At 40.8% G+C, this 27167-nt stretch overlaps 1 protein-coding gene across 1 annotated transcript in view; it reads left to right on the top strand.

Annotated features, from left to right (window-relative positions):
- Positions 1 to 12838: 12838 nt before the first annotated feature.
- Positions 12839 to 27167, top strand: part of PPFIA2 (PPFI scaffold protein A2) — a 349091-nt gene continuing 334762 nt past the window's right edge. Inside the window, exons 1-2 of the mRNA XM_075150610.1 lie at positions 12839 to 13471; positions 23492 to 23742. Coding sequence (XP_075006711.1) covers positions 23494 to 23742 — 249 coding nt within the window. The 5' untranslated portion in view covers positions 12839 to 13471; positions 23492 to 23493. The remainder of the gene's footprint in view (positions 13472 to 23491; positions 23743 to 27167) is intronic.

Raw genomic sequence — 27167 nt, 5'->3', positions numbered from 1 at the left:
TTTAAATACCTATATTCAAAACCGGTATTTGGGTCTCAGTTACATACACCACAGATGAGGACGCTACCCTCTAAGGTACAGTTCTGGCCCAAAGAATACTTTGTTGGTGTATTGGCTTTGCGTGGCAAGGTTTTGGTAGTAGGAGGCTACAGGGGCGGCTTCTGTGAGAAGCTGCTAGAAGCTTCCCCCGTGTCCGATAGAGCCAATACCAGCCAGCTCCAAGACGGATCTGCTGCTGGCCAAGGCTGAGCCCATCAGCGACGGTGGTAACACCTCTGTGATAACGTATTTAAGAAGGGGGAAAAAACTGCAGCCTAAGAGAGGTGTGAGAATATGTGAAACAACTCTGCAGACACCAAGATCAGTGAAGAAGGAGGGGGAGGAGGTGCTCCAGGCACCGGAGCAGAGATTCCCCTGCAGCCCGTGATGAAGACCGTGGTGAGGCAGGCTGTCCCCCTGCAGCCCACGGAGGTCCACAGTGGAGCAGATATCCACCTGCAGCCCGTGGAGGACCCCACGCTGGAGCAGGTGGATGTGCCTGAAGGAGGCTGTGACCCCATGGGAAGCCCACGCTGGAGCAGGCTCCTGGCAGGACCTGTGGCCCCATGGAGAGAGGAGCCCACGCTGGAGCAGGTTTGCTGGCAGGACTTGTGACCCCCCACGCTGGAGCAGTCTGTTCCTGAAGGACTGCACCCCGTGGGAGGGACCCACACTGGAGCCGTTTGTGAAGAACTGCAGCCCATGGGAAGGACTCACATTGGAGAAGTTCGTGGAGGACTGTCTCCCATGGGAGGGACTCCATGCTGGAGCAGGGGAAGAGTGTGAGGAGTCCTCCCCCCGAGGAGGAAGGAGCGGCAGAGACAACGTGTGATGAACTGTCCGCAACCCCCATTCTTCGTCCCCCTGCGCCGCTCGGGGGGAGGAGGTAGAGAAAATCAGGAGTGAAGTTGAGCCCAAGAAGAAGGGCGGGGTGGGGGGAAGGTGTTTTAAGATTTAGTTTTTATTTCTCATTACCTTACTCTGATTTGATTGGTAATAAATTAAACTAATTCCCCTTCTGATACCACTACATATTCTGAACATGCCATTAATCCATAATTAGATTCATCATCTTCAAGAGGGGTGCCACAGTACTTACTGAAAAAGGATGTCTAAGTGCGGTCCAAGAAAGAGGCAAGTGTGATATAAGAGTACATGCAAATGAAATTCAAGCCCTGTAGCTGTAATGTCATCCTGTGTTCAGCAAAATTTGAATATGAAAGATTTTGTTTTCTGCTCTATTTGCTGTCTTGGTGCAGAAGATATTAATATACTGGGAAGAGATGATTAATTTGTTTTGAAAAGTGATACATCCGATGCTTTATTTGCTGACCATCTAGAATCATATTCTGACACATTTAAACTCCTGCTGATTAGTATTTTACTTTGAGAACAGTTTCATTGATTTTAAGCCTGGCCCTGAGTCCAGGGAGAAAAGTGCCTAGTATGTGTTTTGATTTGGTTTTGCTTTACATCAGTGATGCAGAAGGAAGGACAACTGATATGTCATTTAAAAAGAAGTGATGTCAAGTCAGCATGTTTCTTTCTGCTCTTCTCCCACTTGCTGAAGAGTCACAAGGGCATATTTAGACTTTTGAAGTTTGAGAACTCTTTCTTGAACCTTTTTTCTCAAAAGACAACCATCAGAACGATCTCTCTCTCCCCCTCCCTCCCTCCCTCTCTCGGTCTCTCTCTCTTTCTACATACCAGAGCAACTGCTACTACTTGAGATGCTGGATACATGCCTACAATGAAGGACACAACAAAAATGAAAATAAATTCACAGTGATGCAGATAGAACTTATTTCCACTGTAACCATGGTTTCATCAGTGAGTACTTCTATTGTTAGTACACCATTTCAAACGAAAAGAGGAAAACAGGTCTTTCTGATAGCAGGTCTTTCTGATAGCAAGATAGATTTGAATCCAACATGACAGAATGTCTTACATAAGGAAGACACAAGACTTAAGGTAGTATATTATAGCTCATTATTGCCAGGACATTCTGACTTACTGAAAAAAACCACATGCTTGAAAACACTATATGCCTTAACTAATTTCCCAATACTTTGTAGAATACTCTGAAATTATGCAGACTGCATCATGCAATGAAAAGCTAAAACAGGACAATACATGCAGATATTCTAGTACTATCATTGGTATTAGATATACTCATCAAATATTTTCTTTCAGTCATTTGATCTAACAAGCAGTTTTGGATTAATTTAATGAATTTAAATTACATTCATTCCCAAATAGACATTTTATAGCAAGTTATATTTCTGTTCCTCCTGAACTTTTACCTGAAACTTGGAAAACTACATCTTTAATCCCCACAGTTGGTATCTACTTCAGATATAATGACAAGGATTAATGCAATATAGAATGAAAAGTAAAAACCTGTGAGTGAAGTTGTCAGAAGAAAAATAAACACACATGAAGGCATCTCTATCTCCTAGAAATACTGACTATGAAATAATTAAACTTAATATAGTAAGAAGGCTGAAAATTCAAGCACTCAGATGGCAAGAAATTCCAAACATAAAGATATGCTGATACTCCCCATGGTTTTTTTTATCTTCATATTCTGTATTTTTAAAATCCCCTTTATGAGTTACCTATAAATATAATAGGTCAAAAGAGTCGACTCTCTGAAATCAAAGAGTCAGAGTAGCAACTTAGTAAGAAAGTTTTATCCCTTTATATACATACCAATGAAAGTCATGGCAGACTCTACCAAAGTAATGTAAGTGTTTAGAAATTCTGCCATAGGAGTTTCTGTTTGTCATCTGCAGAAGAGATCTGGGCTGTGGGACAAACAGCTTGAGCCTCAGAACCATTGACAGACAGACAGAGACAGTGTGTCTCTCTTGATTTTAACACTTGCATTTTGGAGGTGATGTTTAACAACACGTAGATGATGTATCTTTAGGCCAGTCTACCTCCTGTTAGTTAGGACAAAGTCTTAACTATTTCTCATGCTATTTTTACTTTCTTCCCTAATTCTCCCAGGTTGAGATCTCAATTTCAATCTCCTTGGAACTGTTTCACCCAGGTTCAGAAGCACTGACCCACATTTAAAATGAAAACAAAACAATATGAAAAAAGACACATATGTACTCAACGATTTTTTTCACAAGCATCACTCCAGTTGTCCTTATTCTGTCTCTTTCCTCCGCTCTACTCAGAAGTCCTAGTTAAACTACAGGTTTGACATGCCTATCACTTCAAATCCCAGAGTCATAAGATTGCATGCAAGTAAGCTTATTTAAAAAAAAAAAATGAAACCCTTGGGATCCATTATGTTGCAAAAGAAGTCTTGAAAACGCCACCAAATGTAACAAATACAGCAATACCTGCAGAAAACCTGAAACCCAGGCTCTGAAACCTGTCACAGTCAGATGCAGCCAGAGAGGACAGCGTGGACCTCACAGCCCCGTGCCTTCTGCCATGCCAGGCTCGTGACGGTGCTCCTGAGAGCCGTAGGCGAGCGGCTTCCTCACCCCGCCTGCCTCCCGCGCGTGCCGCGGATGTGCCTCCCTTCAGCGCTACGAGGTGCTGCGCCGGGCCTCGCGACAGAGCGGCAGCAGAGACAGAAGATAAGATGCCTCTCTGGAGGTGAAGGACACAGAAACGTCCCCAGGTGAATTCCTGGCTTGCCCTGCGAGGGGTCCTTCAGGAGCCATTGATTTGCGGTGCACGTCAAGGCCGTAGAGGCAGCCGTAAGGAAGCGCCGGGCGCTGGCTGGAAGGATCGGTGCTGGGATCTCAGGCTGACATCGGCGCTCGGTGACACCTCGCTCGCGCAGCGTACCAACGAACGCTTCTCCCCGACAAAGCTCAGTCACCTCAAATGCACCCTCACTTAAAAACAACAACAATAAAAAAAGCAAGAAAGCTGCATGTGCTTCAGTCTCTTTAGTTTGTTCCCCCTTTATGTGGCTCACTATTTAAAGCGTTCAGTCTTTGTGTACAGTCAGTATGAAGTTATTTGTAAAAATAATGTGTGGTAAATTGGCAGACAAGTACAGTTTAAAATATAGACAATCTGCTGAGTGCTTTAGGAGAGATGCCATAAAATTTCATTTCTTACATTATAATATGTTTAACATTTTATGCAACATAGTACTTCAAGAAAAACGATAAAATTAAACAGTAAAGATTCTTTGAAAATGCCTTGTAAGGAAGAACGCACAGGGCGACTGCCAGGGCAGAGCGGGGGCTGGGGCTGGTGTGGCAGGGACCCCCCCGGGGTGGCAGGGCAGGGCCCAGAGCAGGGCCCATCCCAGCCCCAGCCGGGAGCAGGGCAGCCGGGGGGCACTGGGGCAGCCCCAGCCCGGGGCGTCGGGCTGGGACATGGGCCCAGAGGTAGGCCCGGCTCAGCAGGGCCCATGGCCGGGCAGGAGACCAGCCCTGCTGCCACGCCGCCGGGGCAAGGGCTGGTGGCCCCGGGGGCCTGATGTGAGGTCCTGGGGTGTGGGCAGGGCGGGGGGAGCCCATGGAGGGGTCAGGGACAGTCAGGGCTGATGGTGCCTTTGGGGCCCTGGTTTATTGAGCTTTCAAGGGAGAGAGAAGTATCTACAAACAGTACCATTTTAACCTTTAAGAATATAACATCTATAACTGATATTCTATAACTCACAGAAAGAAATCTTCAGTGTATTTTACAAAGGGTGAAGCTGATAGTATTGTGATCTGGTGAGTTTAGGAACTAATAAGATTCCACTACTTGCACTGAAGTAAGTGACAAGTAAATACAGAAGATTCTTCTAAATAACAAGATTGCAAATATCTTATATTTGGGGCCTGAGAGCCCTGACAGCAGCTGTTAACAAATGCTGGTAACTTTCTACTTAGATTCACCACTTGTTAAAATTCTATAAAGACTAAGAAAACAATAATCATTTTCTACACTCAGAAATTAATATGGGAGTCAACATACCAAGTTGTTCAAATACGTGACGAAAAGAGAATACCGATTGTTTTTGTAATTGTAATTAAAAAATTGAAGAGACATAACAAGTGATTCATTTGAACATCTAAACACTGCAAAATCCAAAGTCCGTTGAGCCTAAAACCCATGCCTACATAGAGCCAGGATTTCATCCCAGTTCTTTACACCAATATCTAGCACACAATGTAGTCTCTTTGTTTTGTTGTCTTTCTGTATTAAAAACTATCTCAAGAAAAGTAGCAAGTCTACAAAACATTCTTACTTTATTTAGTTAAACTCAATAGGTTTTATTTTTAAGGAAAGTAAAGGGGCTTTTTTGTTCAGATATTTATTAGTTAGATCTTAGAATTCTTACTGCACTGAGATTTTGTATGTATGGGTTTTTTTTAAATTCTCTTGGGAATCTGTTGGTAGGTGTGTATGCCAGTATGTGTGTGCGCGTGAAATGTGACAAGTCTCCTTCAGCTGGGATCTTGAGTTCTGCAAACAATGACTTTTTGTTCATCTCTGCTCTTCTGCTTGCCTTTCCTTTCCTTCTTCTGTTAACTAATGGTAGGAGAAGTGTGAAGCTTGTCATGCATACAGATATTAAGAAATCTTTGCCATGACTGAAAATAGTTTGAAAGTAATAAAATAAATTGCCAGCAGCAATGCACATAATTAGCAGAAAATATGACTCACTTAAAGGGTAAAACTTGGAAATATTGCAAATACATGTATTTCTCCCTATTACTGAATTTCTAGACCATTACTATTTTCTAGTGTGAATTTTTATTCAGATAATTGAAAAAAGTAGTATAACATTTTTATATTTTTCATTAAATGGGCATTAAATAGCATTAAAAATTATAAGCAAAAGTAAAATATTTGACAATAATATATTATGCCAAGTGTACTCTAGAATAGCTTACCTTTTGTCTAACATAGTCCATAACAATCTAACATATAGACAGCAAAATAAAGAGTAGGCTCAACATTACTGAGTTTTATGTAAATTCAAATTTGTACTGCTTCATGTTTAATGACACAACAAGCACTCAACAGTTCTTTGTTCATGGATGGCTGATTATTCATTTTACTGTATAAGTGTATAGAGAAGCATGGAAAAGAGCAAACGTAAGAGCCCTGTTGGTGTGCAGTCTGACAAGGGGAGAGGCTGAAAACTACCAACCCTCTTGCAATGTCGTTAATGCTGTTAGGGCTGCATTATGAAATACGCTTTTCTGGTTGTAAGAATAGTAGCATGCAAGCCACTTTAATTTCTCTTTTTCTCTTTTTTTGTTCTTCTCTGTCATTTGTTTTATTACTACCTGAGATTCTTTGTCAGGTATATTTTGTGGGCTGCAAACTCAACAGGTACATAATAAAATGGTTTGTGTATGAAAACACGTCAGTACATGACCTTCCAAAACATGGAACTAGTTTTGGCTTTTTGTAGTCCTGCACTTTCCACTGTTTTTCTCTTACTGATGGTTGTGAACCTAAGCTTGTGCCATGAAGATGTATAGTTCATATACTGGCTTCTCTTTCTCAGTTTTACATCGATTAAGAAAATACTCTGCACAGATGGAACTCCCGCAGCCAGTCTCCTTTTTCTGGAAATGAAACTGGAAATCCCTCCAAAGTACCTGGTTGTTAACAGGGCTGTTAGACACCACGGTGAATAAAGAATCCAATTTCTTTTTCTTGTTGTCTCTTTTTTTTGGTTATTAAAGGCCTGATTTCATAATTGGCTCCATGTACTAAACAAAATGAATTTACATTGTCCAGAAAGTAAGAAAACTATTTTCTTTTGCTTTAATGTAGTTCCTTTAACCAACAATTTGCACAAAAACAAAAAGAAGAAAAATAAACCCAGCCCAAACCTTAAAACAGTAAGAAAGAGCTAGTACATGTATATGGTAATGCTAAAAAAATACCTTGGTAGAGAAAGATTTAAAATTCTATTGCTAATTTTTGTACTGCAAGCATATGAATTTTTAAAAAAATATTTAAAAATTTTATTTTGCACATCTGTGACGGAGATTCGCCAGCCATAACACAGCCCCATAAACAACTCAGCTTCTTTGCAACTTTTTGCACACAGTAGGAATGAACAACAGAAGACACTGGAAAGCAGTGCTGGAATCTCCTAAACTATTGATTTTTTCTATTGACAAAGCAAGGCTTTATTCTGTTGGCAACCGATTATCTTATGAAGTTCTTTCCTAGCACCAGAAGTTACCATTCTCTTAAATGTACCACAGTGGAAGTGGACATGCTTTGGCTACACATGAAAGTGAATGGTTAAAAGGTGGGCAAACGTTTTTAAAGTAAAGATAAACAGATCATTTTTGGTGAAAATCTGTTTAACATTCCAGGTAAGGCATTTAACCTGTATGGTTCCTTACATCCCATTCTCTAGTATAATATTCATATACTTTTGAAGTAATTCACAAAGTGTTTTCACGAACATCTGTTTTAACTAGCATCTCTTGTGCATTTTTTTCTTCGTCTTGTCACAGGCAGAAGGTATACAATAAAGTGTCTTACTTCAGCATGTTTTCTTGTGTGTCTTTGTTTTGGCATGTTTATACACTGCTACGCTCAGCCCAGCAGCTAAGAAGATCCTATGAGGGTCTTTCATTTTATTATTTTTGCTGAGCAGATAAGATTTTTCCCAATAATGAAATATTCTGTTATAATAAAAGAACGTAACTGTCAAGCCCCAAACTTTAATTAATCTAAACTACAGACATCAAAAAAACCCATGGAATATTTGAAAGTATCGAGAATCAGAACTTGTTTTAAAATTCCATATTCCCCTAAAGTTTTTTTAAAATCATGATACATTGTTTCTTGATCACAGTTGCTATTTTGAGAGTCTGCATATTTTTACATTTCCATGTATGAAAAGGAAGGTCCTTAGCTGAGCAGTGCCACAAATTTCTCTCTCATTCGCCTGGATTTCAGTGACTTTTAAAAACATCACTGTTATCCACTCAGATCTGTTCCATGACACTGGCAAAGATCAATTTAGAGCAATTTGTAAAAAAATTGAAACTAGACAAAAGGAAAAACTATGCCAGAAATGGGAGAAATTTTTCCTTGCCTTCACGCAGTTTGTTGTTTGGACCTATATGTTAAAGATAATTAAAAAACAATTAAATTGTAGTCTGAGAATCTGATAGCACAGATAGCTGATAGCTGCTCTCAATAGAACGGAATGCCATTTTTCATTTTTTATGGTAATCATGGTAGAGTGAAATTTTCTATTACACCTTAAGTGTTTCAATAGCAGACTGAATTAAAATGTTTACTTACAACTTAAGCCACTTTAGTTGCAAGCGACACTTCAACTGAGTAACATTAGACACAGTGGAAAAAGAGCAGAATGACTGCTCTTAGACAATGTTCCAAATCTCAGATTACAAAAAAGAAGTTCCCCTTCAGTTTTCAAGTCTCATATACAACAGTATGTGAGTAACTGGGATTTTCAAGTAGGTCTTTAGCAGCCCTTAAATCACGTCTCCAGAAAAAACATCCTGAAGGAGTGTAATAAGACCAGAAGATTCTGGTCCAATCAACCATTCCATAGCCGGGAACTAGAACCTGCTCTGCAGATCAGACTGAGACAGAAATAAAACCTGCCCTTTCCCAGCTGAGGACTTCCAGCTGTACTGAAAGGTGCTAACTGTGCTATCAAACTCTCAAGCTTGTCTTTTATTGGTCTTTAGTTGGCTTTGAATAATTCACATCTGAGCTATGGGTATGTCCCTGTTCCAAGTTTTCTCTCCCCCCATCAAATGTATGCAATGAGAGATTTTTAAGGTTACTGTGACAATTTTTGAGGCCACATGTGGAATGCTTTTTTGTGTGAGAAAACCAGGTTTATGACAGTCTTCTACTGAAATACAGCAATCAAGTTATGGAAGGTAAAACCCACAGCTGAAATAGGTAAGAAATTTAAAGTGAGGAACTACAAAGAAACCCTTAAAGCTACAATAATATGCAGAGAACCTTTGGGAAATAAGCATGAATGTAATTGTAAAGTACAATTGGAATTATAACTCCAATTACATTGGAATGTAATTTATTCACACAATATTACATTTCTTTTTTCCAGTCTCAGCCAAGATCCTCTGAACTTTATTTTTGCACTCCTCTCTTAGTCTGTAATGGCTTCTTTATCAAGTGAAGACTAGCTCTAAATATTGCTGCTTTTTTTTTCTTCCTATGTAACATTTCTAAGACAGGTTCTCCTTTCTCCATCTTCATCTAAAAATCTTATGCAGGCCTTCATCATGCTGTAGTAGCTGTTGGCAGGCTTTAACAAATGAAGTGCTGCATCATCAATATTATTCAAAACAGGGCCACAGGAATCACTTTCCCTTCTTATTGCTTTGACTACATCACATATCTTTGCAACCATTACCTGCTCCTCGGTTTGCAGTGTATGTGTTGAAAGTAAAGGCAAATCTTTTCCAAGTTGGCTCCTCACATCCCTGTATGATCAATTATTCCTTGAGAGTACGGTGGTGTCAGTTCCCTCTTTTACCCTGTTCATAGCAAAAGATTTCCTAAGTCTCCACTTCATCTTTGTTGGAGACAGTATGTGAGAAAGACCCATGGCGAGACATATGCAGCAGAGGAAGCCAGCTTTCAGACGTGTCTTTAAAGTATCCTTTCTGTCATAAGATTGTATTTTCTTTTTTAAAATAACCTGGCAAATGGTAAGGAGGACTTCCTATGGTAATAAAGAGTACAGTCTCTCTGTACTCTTCCTACCTGTGTTTACTCACTTATCTCACTTGAGCACAGTAAGTTCCACGTGCTCAAATACCAGATGAAACAGAGCCAGTTGACAGAGAGATGTCCTCTACTGTAGGGAGCATTCCCTTATTATGACAAAGCCCAAAGGACTTGCTCCGTCCCAGTTTTTATGGTTCTTCCATAGTTCTTCATTTTCCATTCTTTAGAGTTTTTCCTTCTTCCCTCTCATTGACCTCAAAAGCCTACATGCTTGAATAGAAGGAGGCTCCTGTTTAAATTGGTACCACAAGGCACAGGTACTAATTGGCAGCTTCTGCACTATGCAGTAGTCTCAGCACTGGGAAACATGACACTTCAGCCCTTACTCATCTGTGAAACTGGCAACAGAGAAGCTAAGGGCAGCAGGTCAACTTGGACAATACTATGAGTAGCAGTAATAGTCTTTCTGTGCTGGGTTTTTGCTTTAATGATTAAAAGGCAGTAGAGAGGATGGGCACGAGGAGCTGAGGGGCCAACAGACTTCCCAAAGTATTCCACAAGTGTTTATAAATCAAACGAAGGAGGCCCATCTGCTGTAGCGCTTTGCAAATAATTGACTCCTCCAGTCTGTGGAACAGGGACTGGAATCTTTTCCAAGGTAAGTGCTGAAAACAACCACCTTGGGTGAACACAGACAGTGAGTTGAGATCTCCCACATGCTTGGCAAATGCTTTAATCAGTAAGCTGCTGTTTGAAAGAGGGGAAGAGGGAAGGATGTCATCAATGACACTCATCTTTATCAATACTTAGAAATTGCATACAGATGCTGTTATAAAAAATAACATGCATACAGATACTGTTATAAAAAATAAAAGTGCTGAGTTCTAGAGAGTTTGAAGCTGCAAATCCTGATCTGACCTACATACCTTATTGTACTGAGAGTAATGTGCTTTAACTCCAAAGAAAGGGAAAAAACCCCAAACAAATAATGGAAAAAAACCCATCATCTTCTCTGAAGAAGTTCATACTTGCCAGCCTATGTGGCTGCCTGCTGAACATGCTTGCTCTCATGAGTGCTTTCTGAGCAGCTTAGTTTTCCCTCACTACCTAACTCAAAGCTCGGATTTGTTGTGGTAGCCGTGTGTGTTAAGCCTCTGATGGATGATGGATCTTGCTCTCAGCTGCAGTGTGATTGTCAGGCAACTGCTCTAATGTATGCTGAAGATAAATTAAGTCAGGATAAGGATCTGGAAAAGTGACAAAGAGCCACTTGGAATGGTGGCACAGTTGGAGGGGAAGAGTTATCTTATTTTGGCTCTTTTAACCCGTGCATTGCACTGAAAGGCCAAACTCTGGCAACAAACCCTGGCACGGCACCAGTACTTTCTTTGCACTTGTTTTTAAAATGTCTGCGTTGGCAACTCTTCTCAGCTATTTGCCTTCCACTGTACATATGCATACTCTGTGCATTTACATTTTCCACAATAGCGTCAGGAACGAGCAAAATAATGGGCCAAACCTACTGTGAAGCCACCACAGCAGCAAGCATCACTGAGCCCGAAGCTGGTGCTGGCCGTGGCTCCCCCGCCTCTCCAGCAGCTTTCTACAGCTGATGAAGTGACTTCAGGCTGAAGCAACACGGTTAATCCTGCATGGGCAAGGTATGTGGAAGAAATATAAATAAATCTGAAATGTTTCTTGCAAGAGCAAAGTTTGCGTACTTGGTACCAGCACATCGTCCTCCAACTGGGATGAACGTCATTGCAAATGAACACTCTGAAAACCCCGGCTTTAAATCGTTTTCAGGTACTCATTTATTCACGATGCCCAGTGCCTCCCAGAGCCCCCGCCAGTGTCCCGTCTCCACATCCCTTTTCCACCCGCCCGCCTCGGGCCGCGTGGACCAACGCTGACGCGCGCGGAGGGGCGCTCCACGGGAGGGTGAAGGGGCAGCTCCGGGGACAGCAGGCACCCGCCGCCACGCCAGCCGGAGGTGGCGTTGAGCGGCTAAGGCTCCGCAACCCCCCGCTCCCCCCGCCCGCTCCGCGCTGCCGGCCTGGCGGGGCTTGCTGGAGCCGCCCGCCCGGCGGCCGCGCCCGCGCGCGACGCAGCCGTTGGGACGGGAGGGGCGGGGGGAGCGGGGTGCCCGCGCGGAGCCGGGCGGGTGGGGAGCGCCGGGGTCAGCCCCGGGGGCGGGGGGCGCCAAGGGGCGGGCACGCGCCCGCCCGCCCTTTCCAACAGCCAGAGAGGAGCGGCCGCGCTGAGGAGGGGGGGGGGGGAAGCGGCGCTCTCCGGTTAGGATCGGGCCCTACTGTCCCTTTTTTTCCTTTTTTTTTTTTTCCCTTTCTTTTTTTCCTAAGGAGTGGGCGTGAGGGAATTAGCGCCGAGCGAGCCGCGAAGCAGCAGCTGCATCTGGGGAGCCGTGTGCGTGAGGCAGGGGGAGCGGACGTGATTACTTCAGAATTTATTTAAGGACTGGTGGAAACCACTGCAGCGGCTTCCAGGGGAAGTCCCCGCCGATGAGGAGCGCGCCGCGCCCAGCACCGCCCGTAGCCACGCCCTCCGCCTCCACCCCCGCCTCTGCCTCGCCGGCTGCCGGCAGCCCTCCGGCCCCCGGCGGTGCCGCACGCCCAGGCTTCGGAAGCGAGGAGGGGGCGCTTGCCCACGCCTAGCGTTTCCAAACGCGTAATATTAATTACACGCCGGGACTATTCAGATTATAGTAGATTTTACCACTGCTTTGTCACCGTCGGATTACAGCAGATGATACGTTTTATTACACTATATATCCGATTAGATGAGATGTACTGGCGTTTGCCTGAACTCTTTAAATTGCAGAATAGAGGAGCTCTCATACCGCTTTCACCACAGGCATCACCGAGTAGTCAGCCAGGACGAGGGCAGCACGGCGCCCGGCAGCCGATGGGGACGGCAGCCCCCGGCCCTTGACGGGGAGCCGGTGGCGGTGCCCGGCTGCAGCTGGTTCTGCCCCGCGGAGCGGAGGCGACCGGGACGCGCGCGCGCTGGTGCGCGCCGCACGTGCCGTAGGTGACCTGCCGGGGCTCTCCCAGCTCCTGCTGCCGCGGCTCCGTCGCCGCGGCTCCTGCTCTGTACTGCTGAGATCAGGGTCTATACGGTGCCTGCCAGGCAGCGATGAGATGTGGGCAGAGGATTCCTTTCCGTACAGTTTGCTTTTGATCGTGCAGGCAGTCGTGCGTGCGTGTGGACTTCAGTCACTCACAGAGGCATAATTAGCCTGGGAGGTATTGAAGAACCAGAGAAGCCAGATACCGCTCAGTTAAGTTTAACAAAAGATGAGAAATGAAAGAAAGATGCTTTCGCCCTGGCCCCTCCCCCTGTAATCGCTTGCCTCCAGCTGCAAAGATGCTGTTGCTCGAAAGGGGCTGCTGGAGCTTTAAGAGCCGCTCCCCCCCCTCCCGCTCCCGACAATGGTCTGAGCCGAGCTCTGCTTCCCAAAGCAAAATTTGTAATATGCCATTTTTCCCATGGATGCTTCTCCTCTTGGCTGCTGACGAAGTGACCGAAGAAAATGCTGAGGTGCCAAGCAGCCAGTCTTGCCGGAGGACGGGTGCGGGGGCTTGGGGTTCCTCGGAGCAGCGCCTGTGTCACCATTGCTAGGAAGATGGTCCAGGAGCGCTCGGCTGTGTGAGTCCCCGCTCGAAGCCGGTGGAGACTGCGGTTGTTATTGATCAAGTGAAATAGCAGACGCCGAAATAAAAGCTACTAGGTACTGAACCTTCTATTTCTGAGTTAGACATTTCCTCCTTAGCCCCGATACCCTCCGGGAGGTGAGGTGCAAATGCAAAATCTTGCTGTCTGCCTGTTGTTATAGTACTTGTGTGGTATCATTTAAATGCATTTCTGTAATGGGAGTTGGGGAATTTCAGACTAAAAAATGTGGAGCCAACTTCTTTTTTTGTGGTGCGGTTGAGGGAGATACGAGGCCGGAGGGATGACATAAAGAACAAATAGTTGGAATGAGTCCTTTTTTTAAGGTACTGTGTTGATCACCCCTCCTGTGTGGAAGGAGTGCAGGATGCTTCTGTTAAAGGTGATATCATAGTTTAGTAGAGACTGGCAGGTGAGGAGTTAACTAGGAGGAGGAATATGCATGTAATGCAACTCAGACAATAGGAAGGATTTTCCTTATGGAATTACATTGTGCTGCCTAAGAGTGATCTTGCTGAGAACATCTGAAAAGACATAATTGCAATAAGAACTGGTTTCATCAGCCACTATATCTATTTAACGTTTTGAAAAAAAATAGCTTGTAAATGCAAAATATCCGGAATGATCCAATGAAATGAGTTTTCAAGCTGATGTCACTGTGGACAGGCTAGAATGTATGGTAGTTAAGATTTCTACTTCTTTTTCCTGCAGCAAAATTACAAGTAACTTGAAATGACTCCTCAACCTTGGTGTGCATATCAAACATCTGAGTATACAGAAAACAAGGCTTTTAAAACCGCTTATGGACAGAAAGGTGAGGGAATAAAATTAGATTCACATCTAAGGTGGTAGCCTTCAAGGTGAGCAAAATGAATGCTTGTCTAAGAGCCTTTGTCAGGCAGAAGCCAAGTAGTATTCTGTCTTCTCATTCCCCGAGCTTACCCAAGTGAAAGAAGTCCAGCTGGTAAATTATTCCCAGGCTACATGAGATTGCAGAGGTGTTTGTTACAGCATTCACTTTATGAAAAAAAAAAATTCCAAGACTCTAGGATAATCGAGATTACAGAAGATGTCAAGTAGGGTGGGGTCCAATGAGAAGAAAGATGACAACTTTTTCGTTTTCCACTTTTATAGCATATGTAACACAGAAATTTCAAGTAGTTTTAGAAGAAGTCAGTATTGAGGATGCACTTTCACACCTGGTCCGTACATGATTATCAGCATCTGTAGATAGATGATATGTAAGAGAATTGCTATCGATTTAGTTGTTAATGGAGTAGCTCCTGAAAAGGAGCTTTATATAACTCTTAACTGAGGGTGGGCATATACTGTACTGTTTGTTGCAGTTTTTGTCCGTTCGCTCATCTGGATGTCTAAACTGAGCTGTAGAATTCCTAATGGAGCTAATACTGAGTTCACTTTTGATGGAGACATAATGCAGCTAACGCTGTAGATTTGCTGTGACATTTTTCATATAGCCTGAAACATCTTTAATCCAATGACAGTGAACCACATTCTTTTCCCCACCTCATAGAACAGATCACTTCAAACAGTCGTTGCTTTTTGCCAGTTAAATGTTGTGTGTTTAGAGGGCAAACCTGTTCATGATTTCTCGTAATACTGTAGGCAGTGGTCACATAACGTCCAGCGTGCTCCCTAGTCACGCAGAATATACATTTGTGATTTTTATGCTCCTGTTTGGAGGTAGTAAAATGACAGGAGGTTGATGGCTTGCCTATGTTAGTGCCTTTTCCAATCATCTACACTGATCCAAACCCACCGAAGTCCACGACGGAATTTCCATGAATTTAAGCAGTTGTTGGATTAGGCTCCATGCAAGTGATTGGAGAAAACACTGAACTAGGAACCAATCAACCTGGAATAGATTTTGCAGTAGATGGTGTAGTAGATACACAATGGACAAGGAAGAGAATATATTCAGAGAACTTTAACGTGCTGCTTCACAGGCTGCCATTGTGTAAGGCTATGATACCCGAGCACTTCAGGTCTAGAACTACTATTAAAATAAGTGCTTAGGCTTTGTTTCAAATTAGAAGAATTCTAAAGTTATTACATTGCCTGAAAGACTTTTTCTAGGGAGCATGTATGTGCTACATGGATTTTAAGTGAAGCAATAATTCGTCAGATCCTGCTCCCCCTTCAGAACCTCTCAGAGGGTTTGGGATAGTCATAGGGTGCTACACAAGTTCAGTATCCATTGCAGTCCTTGAGAATTTTGGGCACTATGTGTGCTCCCTGAGCAAGGGAATTGTAATGTCCGCTCTGTGGCTCCTGATGAATCTGAAAAACGGTGTTTGTGTATTAACAGTAAAATGCTGGTGACTTAAAGTAACTGCATATTGCATTGAGGGATTGCTTTATTTACATTCAGAATAGTGGGTAAAGTGATAAACTTTTTACTCCATTTAAAAGAATAGAGTTTTTCTTTTTAAAGAAAGAGAAACATGTTTAAAAAGTCTTATTTCTGTTGACTTAGATCAGTCAAGCATAGCTTTAATTAAGTTGTATTACTACAGAGCAAGTCAGCCTTTTTCTGGCAAAGAAACACAAAATTTCTCTTTTTCTTCCTTTGAGTAAAGAGGTATATAATGCATGTTTAGGTATTAATGAAGCATATGTCACCTTGTTAAGCCCTTTCCCTTCACTCCTTCCTCTTTGCAGTCCTGGCTGTATGGCAAGTATTGCACAGAGCAATGTACATGAGGGCTTATTCTGTTTTCATAGACCTCTGTGGTCTTGAAGATACGGGACAGAGGTGTTTAATCCACCACTTGCAGTTCCTAACACCCACTGAAAGAAATTCCAGCTCGCTCAATGTTCTTTCTCGGACGCCTATGTTCCCTCATTTATAACTCAATGTGCCTTCAGTCATATCCTGACAGAGCAAGATAGCTGCCACTTAGTAGTAGGTTGCAGCTGCTGTAATTATCTGGCCTGTTCCTTACCCGCTCCTGAGGAACAGGATGGTTAATGAAGGTCTTCATTATCTTTTCCCTCTCCTCTTCCATTCCTCCCCCAGCTCCTTTTCTGACTCAGTTTTCTGGGGGCAACAGCTTGCAGTTCTCCTCTAGTAGCACAAAGAACTGCATGGACTTGCTAGATGCATGGTTGGGCACCACTGGTTTAATTAAGTGCGATTTGAGGTATCAAATTAGGAAACCAAGTTGGATGCCTGAAGTAGTCCTTCTTCATCTTTTTCTCCTTTTTTTATGCGACCAGAGTCTTGGTACCGAAATCCTTAGTAAATGACTTCAGTGGGTATTTGCTCAGACTCTGCAAAGCTGACTCCTGATAGCTGGTTACAGATTTCTGAGTTTATTCCATTCAACACCATGTATCTTCCTCTTGAGAAGAGAGCAACAAGTCTGTGTTTCTTGGTTCTTGGGTTTCTTTGTGGGTTTGTTTGTTCGTTTGTTTGCTTGTTTGTTTTTTGAGAGAATGGTGTTAGGCAAGCTTTTTATTTTTTCCTGATGAGAATATGATGTATTCATATTTTTATTTCTCATTAATGGCATAGTCAGAAAACTTCCTAAATGTACCAAGCATATCATGTCTTTATGTATATTATAAACGTCAACTTGGTAACAGATTATGACCTTGAATAGGAACAACTTCAACATTGGAATTTTGGGGGAAAATATTTATTTATATTTACTGTTTCTTCTCTTGTGATTCTAGAAGGAGTGTATAGCACTTAACTACTGTCATACTGTACAAATGTGTTCCTGCCAAGCTAGGCTTCAAGAATTTTTCAATCTTGATGCTAAAAATATTTTTTCATTATTTGCTTTACTATGATTCACGGGGTAGGTGAAAAAGTGTAAAGCATTAAAATCTTTCTTCAAACCTTTCTTTTGTTTAAACCATTTGAATGATGAGTGAAGCCAGAAAATAAGCAAGGCCATACAAGTTAAGTTACCAGACTTTTAAAACTTTTAAATTTAAAATGTTCTGAGACATGGTATTTTATCATCCAAAATAATATTTTGGGGAGTTTTTTGAGTGTGAATATTTTCTGTCAAAGAGTAATTGCCTACATTTCCAAAAATAAGCACAGATTTTTGTTTACATTTTGGATGTCTAAAATGTACATGTTCATTTCCCATCATCATGTGATTGTGTTTTCAGATTTCTCTGCTTTGTAGGGGTTTTGGGCTGTTTGTTTTCTTTTTTAAAACATCACTCAGAAATTGTGACATTTAGTGTAAATAGCAATATCTGAAACTGTGGCCATACTTGTAATCAAGCATAACTAAGGTTTATTGTTTATTTTTCAACGACAATTTTATTTACTTTTTGTGGAGGTCTTCCAAGGGTGTAGAGCCCCAAATTCTCCATAAGGCAGGCCATTCCTAACAAAATCAACTTTTTTTTTTCTTTTTGTATGAATGCAATGAGATGAGCCACAATGTGGGGTTTTAGTCTTGTTTTTTTTTTATTTCAGATTTCCCTGCAGCCTTTATTTAAATATATATTAAATTTCAGAATCTCTGTGGTAAATGAGTGAATTCCTTGAATTTAAAGCTCTCTCCAGACACATGGAATTATTCAGTGTGGAAGGGACCTCTGGAGGTTATCTGCGCCAACGCCTTGCCCAATGCAGGGCCAACTTCAAAATAAGATCAGTTTGCTCAGTGGTGGAGATTATTCTTCTAAAAAGAAGATTCAGTTATCATTGTAAATTTTGCTTATATTTCATCACATTACCTGAAAATTGTAAGAGAAGTTACTTTGCCATTTAGAATTGTGGCAATGCAATTCAAGTTTTTTGTTGTAAGCTTCAGAGAAGGGATTCTGATGCTTCATGCACATTGTTTGTATTTGCTCATCCCTCCTTTACTGTAACTGTTAGCTCTGAATTCTTTTTCCCTAATAGGACTCATCGAAGATATATAACTGTAATTACCTTGTATAGTTGCTAGGAATGTATTGGAATGGAATGGAAAGAAATACTACCCTGGGATCGGAGCTGGTATGTGCAGACCAAATGGAGAGATTAAAATATATGCCCAAACTCCATGGACATACTTTTGTATCTGAATTTGAGTGTGTACATGGAGTTGAATGAGGAACTAACAACCTATTACATTGTATAAAACCAATTTAGAAGAGCAGAGGGCTGGGAAACTTCATGCTGATCTTTGATCTTTTGGGGCTGTCTCTGGTTATATGGTTATATGGTTATATAGTTATATACAGTCAATTGTATGACAGAGGAGCAGGATCTCAAATCATTGGCTAATAAACACAATTAGAAAACATGGAATATCCAGATGTCAGTTTATGACTGTATTTAGTCTATCCAAAAGTTATGGTTTAGAAAATCAAGTCCTGTGAGCCTAATCAGTCTTCAAAGCAGTAAGAGTGGAGGACAAAAAGGAAGTTTAAAGATGGTCCATTATTTATTCTGCTAAGTTCTGTTCTGAGTAGAATTGACATCTACATGAATTAATAAACACTGTATACTTGTAACAAATATCTGCCACATATGCATGGACCTGTTACTCCTGAACTGTATGCATATCCAGTAAGTCCAGGATGCATCTGATCTGTCTATATGAAAATTGATTCATGTGTGTATAGTGAAATGTATCTGAGTGAAATGTATAAAAATTTCTGTAAACTCACAGATCAGCCACAAAATGCATGTAGCATGGTAGGTCTAAAATGTAATAGAAGTGGGCCTGCCAATAGCCTTATTCTGAGGCTTTCAGAACTGCAGCATTGAATATGGCTGTGTCTCCCCCAGAAATATAGTTGAAAAAGGCATATATTTTTCACAGAAAGAATAACCAATTCTGGTTGTTTTACTAGAGAGATCTCTTTAAGAGTTTAATGGTTGAAATCCTTCCTGTATGAAATATACTCTAGCTTAACACAGATTTATGGTCTGCGATTAGTGGGTCAGGAGTAGGTAGTTACAGTGATGCCTTCTGATTTTGGTGTATGAAGTACTTGATTATATTATGAAACCAGAGTCAAAATTGTTGGGGTTTTGGTGTTTTTTAATCACCAAAATTAGGTTTAAAATTCAAAGTTACATTGAAGGAAAATGAGAAGTTGCTTTCTTCCCCCATCGGAAATTTAAAAATATAATTAAAATTACTCAGGGTATGACCACATTAGCAATCAGACCTAATTGTTCATAGCCATACTATTTTTATTTTATGTTTTAATGTGAATCCCTCAGTTGTTTCCATCTGCATTGTGTTGGCTTGGATGTCTGTGTGCTTTTGGTGTGTGCAAACTAACTTCCTTTCAGCCAGAATTAAACTGGAAGCTTGCTCTTAAATCTAATGTCCTGACCCCATGTGTGAACCACATCATCATGTGGTTAACCAAGGGTTGTCTAGTACCTGCACACCATCAGAAGGCGCTGGAAACTTCAAGAACTCTTGTAACTCCCTGAGCTGATTCACTTGCTATATAAAGAACCAAATGCATATGTGCCCTCCTATTTGTCATCAGCTGCCAATCTTCTACTACTAAATTGTGATTGGTCTGTTTGCTGACATTTCTTCCTCTATTTACTTTCGTTGGTTTGAAGTCCTTTCTCTGCTTTACCTGCCCTAGCTTTTGTTGCAGCCCCTCTTGCAACCTCCCTTTTCTTTTTTCCTTTTTCTTCTTGCTTTTAAAATTCTTCAGATATTCTCAATATTTTGATTCCTTCCTGCTATCAAGCAGAAAAGTCATAAAGAGTGCAATAAGGTCCTGGGGAAGTGGCTTTTTTCTTGAATATGTGCTGGAAGAAGGCCGGCATTTCTTGGGAACAGTGTTAAATGGTGGCAGCCTCGAGACGTTGAAAGCATCGCATCTGCTGGCAGGTATAAGAGTCATAAATGCCAGATAAAGTTTAAAAAAAGAAAAAAAGGCAAGACGACAGAAATTGTAGTAAATCAGAACAGCATGGCATATATGTTTTTCATGAAGAGCTACAAGAAATCTTTATTTGGGAACCCCACAATAAACCTGCAGTTGTTTGAAATTTTGTTCCTTTCTTCTGGGTTGATGACCCAGGAACATCTTGAGAAGCCAGGTTCCCTTCAGAGTTCCGGGGTCCTCATTGTCGGCTCCCACGGAAGATCCGTGTGAGGATCTTGGCCCCACATGGCCCAGGATTCCCCTTTCCCCTGCTCCTCACTGTTGCAAGTATCAATGCATCCCTTTCTGGCACGCCCTACCAGCACTTCTGATCTGGCCCAGGTTAGCATACTGCTTTTCTATATTTGTCTCTAAGCTGAGGGTGTGGGAGAGCATGCACGTGGTTCCAATGGAATAATGGCATTGATCTTCGAACTGCAGGAAAGCAATGTACATCACCAGTCTGACTGCAAGAACAGCCGTACCTTTTAAAGATTCTCCTGGGGCTGTGAGCTGTGGGAGAAAACTTCCAAATAGCAACTGCCTACATCAGGAACTGCCTACCCGTTCCCTGCCTTCTCTGCGGCCTTACTCATAGCCCAGGTTTGTTACTTGTGCCATGTCAGGATAATGCAGCCCAGGCTTTCAAAATAAGCACACTTCATGGTCCACTCGCCTCTCTGAATGCAGCAGCTTAGAGGGAGAAGACGTCATAATACTACCATGAGCATTCAACCCATGGATTCCATTGCTGCCCCACAACCACTTATATATATGGCTTCCCACATCCCCATAATGACTATAGGAGGAGATTTTCTATCTAGTTTGAATACAAGGTGTTAAGGTAACAACAACTGTCCGCACAGAGGTTTCCCTGCCTGTTCCCACACACAAACCAGCACTGAACCTTTCCTGCCTCATGATCATCAACATCTCATGGGGCATGCTTTCCGCCCCAGGGGATTCTCACCGGTGAACCTTCATCATTCAAGAAATTACCTCCAATGTTCTGCACATGCAGATCAAGTTTATGGTCTGAACGGCACAGCATACACTACCACTGCTCACATGCAGTGGCAGAGTGAGAGTGATGCAATTTTTTCACAGTACTCCCTGTCCATACTAAGAAAAGGAAGTGGTAGGTACCATGAAGATCGGTTGATAATGGTGCAAATATTTTTAAACTTGATTTTTTTTATGGCGATGGAGGCACGGATGTGATACCGTCATCTCAATATGAAAGGACATTGTGGTGCTTCCTACTGGAGCCTATAGCTTAGGAGAGGCAAAGGTTTCTGGAATAGAATGTTTTGAACCTCATGAGTAATGGAGATACGCAGCATCAAATCAGATAATTCTGAGTAAATATACCTGACCTAAATATATTGGACATGTGAGGAACTTTTCAGTATCTATCACTTCAAGCTATTAACTGCTTCTCTTGCACCTTATTAATTACTAAGCGGATAATAGCCACAAACAACCTTTACCTTGCCTCCAGTCCAGACACTTTAAAAACAGGATCAAGACCTACCTGAAATCTCAGTAGTGATGCTATTGCCTGTGAAAGCTATGCAGTAATAGCTAATAATTCATGCTGAAATACCAATGTTTGGTGCCAATTTTGCTAGTTATCACATCTGCTGAAAAAGTGAAAATTAAGAATACTAAATTTTGTATGAACATTCAGAATATGATCAAGGCCAGCTAATCTTAGCAAAGATATGTCATTTTCCCAGTAAATCTTACCAGCAACCAGCGTTAGCACAAGGATTGCTTGTGACTTAGTGATGGTAGAAGGAGTTGGTTTTAATGAATTAAGTACAGGTGTCTTAGCTCTTTTCTTCCCTGGTATGACCTGTCTTTAAGTTACATTCTGTAACAGCTAGAACTTCCATTTTTCATAAATCCCACTTTCACAAATTCAATTTTCCTACTTTGGAAAACAGACCAGATTTAAGAATATGTAGAGCTAATCCATCATAGTATTAAGACTGAAATGATGAGAATGTTACATGATGGCACACTTAACAGTGGAAGTGTGTCAACCACATGTATTGTAGACAAAGTTCACGTCCAGAAGGTCCACAGCAAACTCCTAGGTAAAATACTTTAACTTCCAGTAGATGAACCAAAAGCACCTTGACTGCACTTGCTGAGATAAAAGGCTTCCAATAGTTACTACAATAAGAGAATTTCCAGAAATTAACCCTTCACTATGTATAAAGTTATGTCTGCTGTACTTCTTCAATCATCCTAGAAAAACAATTTCTGATTCTTTGGGTGACTTTCATTGGGTAGATATCAGATATTATTAACACAGTCTTTTTTTTTTTTTAAAAAAATCTGAGCTTTAGACCTGTCGTATCTTTGGGGTTTTTTTTTTTCCATCTGCTGAACCCAGTATCTCATAGCATAAGCTTCTCCCCATACACAAACTGAGGTCTTGAGATTTACATGAGAAGCTTTATAATTGAAGAATGGCACTAGGTGATACTATTTGCTCTGCTCAGGACTGTTTTTAGGAAACAAACAACAGCGATTCTGTCCCTGGTAATTCAATTTGCACAAGATATCACAGGGATGGTAATTAGCAGAGGGTTTCTAGTTCTTGACCTCTTACTGAACGAGCTCACTGGAGAATAATTTCCCCTGAGGGTGGGAATAACTAGATAGAAGAATAGATTAACCTGGCATTGTTAAGGCAACATGATACTGGATCAATGGTTAGCCTGAGCTGTACTGTAGAAATGCCTAGAGCAGGACAAAATCTGGCAATTAATGGCAGCTATTGGTATCGATACCAGCAATTCAACAATGACATTAAGTAAGAAAAGGGAGAAAATCAACAATAAAGGAGACTACAATTGCAGAGGAAGTATTTTCTGTCATTTTAAGAGAGCATTATTTGCAAAACTATTAATAATTTAAAATATTCTGTTACCCTCCATCTCCTTCCAGTCATTCTTCTCTCAGTTTAGGAAGCACATTCAAAGTCTTTGCTGTGTGGAATTAGTCACTATATTTAATCCCTGTCTATCGACCATCTGATTAACATTGAAAGCACAAAGTTGGAAGAGGGAACAATGCAATAATCTAACAACTGTGTCCATGTGACAGCGTTAATTTGTCTTATGAAATCCCCTCAAATGTTTTTCTACTGAAGAGCTTTTCCTTGATTTGTGTTTTTTTAAAGAAATGATGTGTGAAGTAATGCCAACGATAAATGAGGACACCCCGATGAGTCAACGGGGGTCCCAAAGCAGCGGCTCAGACTCGGATTCTCACTTTGAGCAGCTGATGGTGAACATGCTGGATGAAAGGGACCGTCTCCTTGATACTCTTCGGGAGACACAGGAAAGCTTGTCACTTGCACAGCAACGCCTACAGGATGTCATCTACGACAGAGACTCCCTCCAGCGACAGCTTAACTCAGCACTGCCTCAGGTATGTAGTTTATAAAGATTTTTTTTTTTGGTTCACCAATTTTCTACTTAATGCCACTTACTTCAACCCTAATCAGTATTTATTCCTTGAGGTCCAAATTCTGCTCCCGTTGAGGTCGGCTGCAGAACTCCTATCGATTTAATAGTACCTGGTTTGACCTCATTGGGACTGTCTTCTCTTCAAAGTTACGAGTAGGAGTAATGCTGTTGACTTGAAGGAGAGCAAGATGAAGGCCTGTAGCTACTGGTTCTTTTGGCTGTTGCTCTAGCATTTACAACAGATGAGGGATTGTTTAAATTAAGGATCTAATGGTGGGAATGAAGAAGAATGCACGAGGATGTTTCCTGCAGACTCTATTCCAGATAAGAGTTTCTAAATAGCGTTACAACAAATAAAACTAGCTTATATAAGTTAAACAATGAACTACACACAAAAACAACTGATACCTTAATATTTTTATTAACTTTTAAAATAATTATATATAAATTTCATTACATAAAATTACTTTGGTCTTTTTTTTTAGGAACTGAAGAATGCATTACTTCAGTTAATAATATGATATTATATTCCAAAAGTATATATCAATATAACATTGTTTTTCAATATACTAGAATTAAAAGCAAAGAAACATCTTAGTTCAGTCTGTATATCTGGCCAGAGGTTTGAAATATACCCTGAGTCAAAATGCAGTTTTTCTCCATGTTATTTTCTTTGCATCTCCCAACTGTCACTTGCAAGAGAATTTTATTGTAAGCCTGAGTGCGTGGGCATACTTGCCTGGGCTAAAGTTGTATACCTATTGGACAGTGGCTAGAGAGGAAGGAAGAGAGATTCAGCTGTTTGATTGGAAGAAGGAGGTGGTAAGGATGAATGAAATCAGTGAGAAAGTTCTTAAAGACAGAAAAGGAAAAAGGCACCCACTGGAGTAGGGAACAGAAGCAGTTGCATAAGGGCTAAACCCAGCAGGTTATTGGAATATCTTGGGATAGGGCTGAAAAAGAGAGAGAGACTGGAATCCTTTGAAGAATTAGCAACTTCAGCATTAGCTCCAGGCAATAAGAATGACTACACTTGCCTTCGGTCAAACAAAAAGGAGTAGCAATGATCTTGATATACAATAAAATCAAGGGGTTTTTTTTGTTTTTCTCTAATTTATGGGCAGTTGAGCTTCTTTTCCACTGGGGTGTCTTCATAGAAGAGTGTAAAAGAATAAGTGAAAGACAGCATAGGTCCTATGTTCAAAGATTTATTGCTAGAAATCTGAAGAAGAGAGGAGGTTCTGCATCTGTGAATTCCCATTCGGTGTGCCGCTTAGTACAGAGACAATCTCCACTCAGCCCATAGCGGGGTATTTCTATTGAGCACTAGCAGGTGTCTAAGCCTTAATGTTTCTGTGTCTCATGTAAGCAAAACTCCTGCTAAAATGCAGGAGACTAGCTAAGGAAAATAATATTCAGCATAAATGTGATACAGAGCCTGAAAGAAGCAGATTCTAAGGAACTGGATCATGATATGATTTTAATCTTTATTTCTTCTAGTAAATGTTAGTGTAGCGTGTTTTTGAATGATAGCCGTACACCCTCTAAAAGTAATTGATCTGTCAGGTGAACACTTTGCACTACCATGTACCATTAAGAATGTGTATCTCAGGTAGCATTCATCCATATATCTAAGTAGAGGTGTGGGTTTCCCATATGAGAAACCAGATTTTTTTCCCATCAGTTGAGTTGTCTAGATCTTCATGTAGGTAATTCAATTCTGTAGAAATCTGTTTCTGTAAGTACAGAACACTGGCTTCATAATATAACATTCTAGTAATACAGCCTTCCAAGAAAATAACTTCCATATGACTGCCATACTATTTAGCTTTCTTTCTGGACTTGAGATATTCTACGTAGTACTTTTATCATTTTCTTTTTTGTTTACGGTTTTATGAATGGCAAGCTTGCATTGCTAGCTGTCTGACATAGCCCTATGACAAAGTGCTACCCAGTACTTTCATCATGGAGAGGAAGAATTCTGTGTTCACTCAATTTGAGAGAAGAATACATAAATATACAATAACTATATAATGATTATTATTTAGTTATAATGTGACATCTAATGAGTCTTGCTTTATCGGCATATATTTCTTTTAGCTCTTGATTTCTTGAGTGGTTTTCAAAATTCAATTATTTCTTAACATTTACATAGTGCTTTGCATGTAGAAAGTGTGTATTGACACAGTAACATTCCGAAGCATTTTTGTTAGGACACTGTTTTTGTTTATTGTCCTAAACAATTAAAAATATGATCTGGAAAAATCATTGCATTTTTCATAAATAGAATCTGAACAAAAAGAACCCACATGAAAACTGGGGTAACGAATGAGCCATTGAAAAATCTTGTCTGATTGGAAATAGGAAATAATTAATAACATTAAATATGAAGCTTGAGATATTAGTTAATGCTGTCACAGCTACAGCTATTAATGCTGTAACCAAAATGTGAAGTATGACTGTAGATGGCTCTAAGTTTTTATACTGATATATACTGCAGCAGAACAATGTATAGAGTTAACTACGTATTTCAAATTTGACTTAGAGAAGTATAGTTGTCTTGTTAATTGCTATTATTGAAGTAATTTTTATTTCCATTAGATTAGCAGTCTTAACTTTATGAACATCTATGTTTAACTGAACAGCTATGTTTAAGGAAGGAGAAAGAAAGTAAGCGGGCAATTAGAGACCTGTTAGACTACACGTAATAATAGAGAAGACTTTAGAACTTATTTTGGAGGAAAAACTAATAATAAGTCAAAAAGTTAACTTAAAAATATGACAAGGGTTTACCAAAATTATCTTTATGCAGAATAACTCAACATCACTCTTTGGTATCAGAATTGTTAGACTGGGGAACTATGATACCCCTAAAATAGATATCTTTTGAAATGACCCCATTTAAATTACTAGTGGATGTGAAGTGAGTAAGAAAAAGTAAGATAATTAGTAAGGTAAGTAATAAAAGAGAGAGAGGAAAAATTTTCACTTACAGCGGACATTGACAGAATGGAAGGAGGCTAGTAGCAGTAGTTGATTAAGAATATGTTTTGGGATCAATTTTTGTTAATTTGAGCACAAGAAGGAGGAGCATGCTAGTGGAAATTTTAGATGACACAAAATTGAGTTAGTCAACTAAGGGAATGAGTATGATATTACACAAGAACAAGAGTACCAGAGGGATGATACTGCATGGTACAAAGATGAGGGCCCTATATCTAGCAGGTAATAACAACAATTTATGTTCTGACCTTTTAGGTAGTGGGAGTAGAGAGGGAAAATGTATGTTACAGAACGCTTGTAGGCAGCCAATGAGAGGTGGGTGTAAAAAAGGCGAATATAATTCTGAAATGTATTATGTAAGCGATTTCTATCAGAAATAGATAA

This window comes from Calonectris borealis, chromosome 1 (genome assembly GCF_964195595.1).
Source record: "Calonectris borealis chromosome 1, bCalBor7.hap1.2, whole genome shotgun sequence".
Classification (NCBI taxonomy): domain Eukaryota; kingdom Metazoa; phylum Chordata; class Aves; order Procellariiformes; family Procellariidae; genus Calonectris; species Calonectris borealis.
The sequence above is the reverse complement of the archived record's forward strand: the minus strand, read 5'-3'. Positions and strand labels throughout refer to the sequence as shown.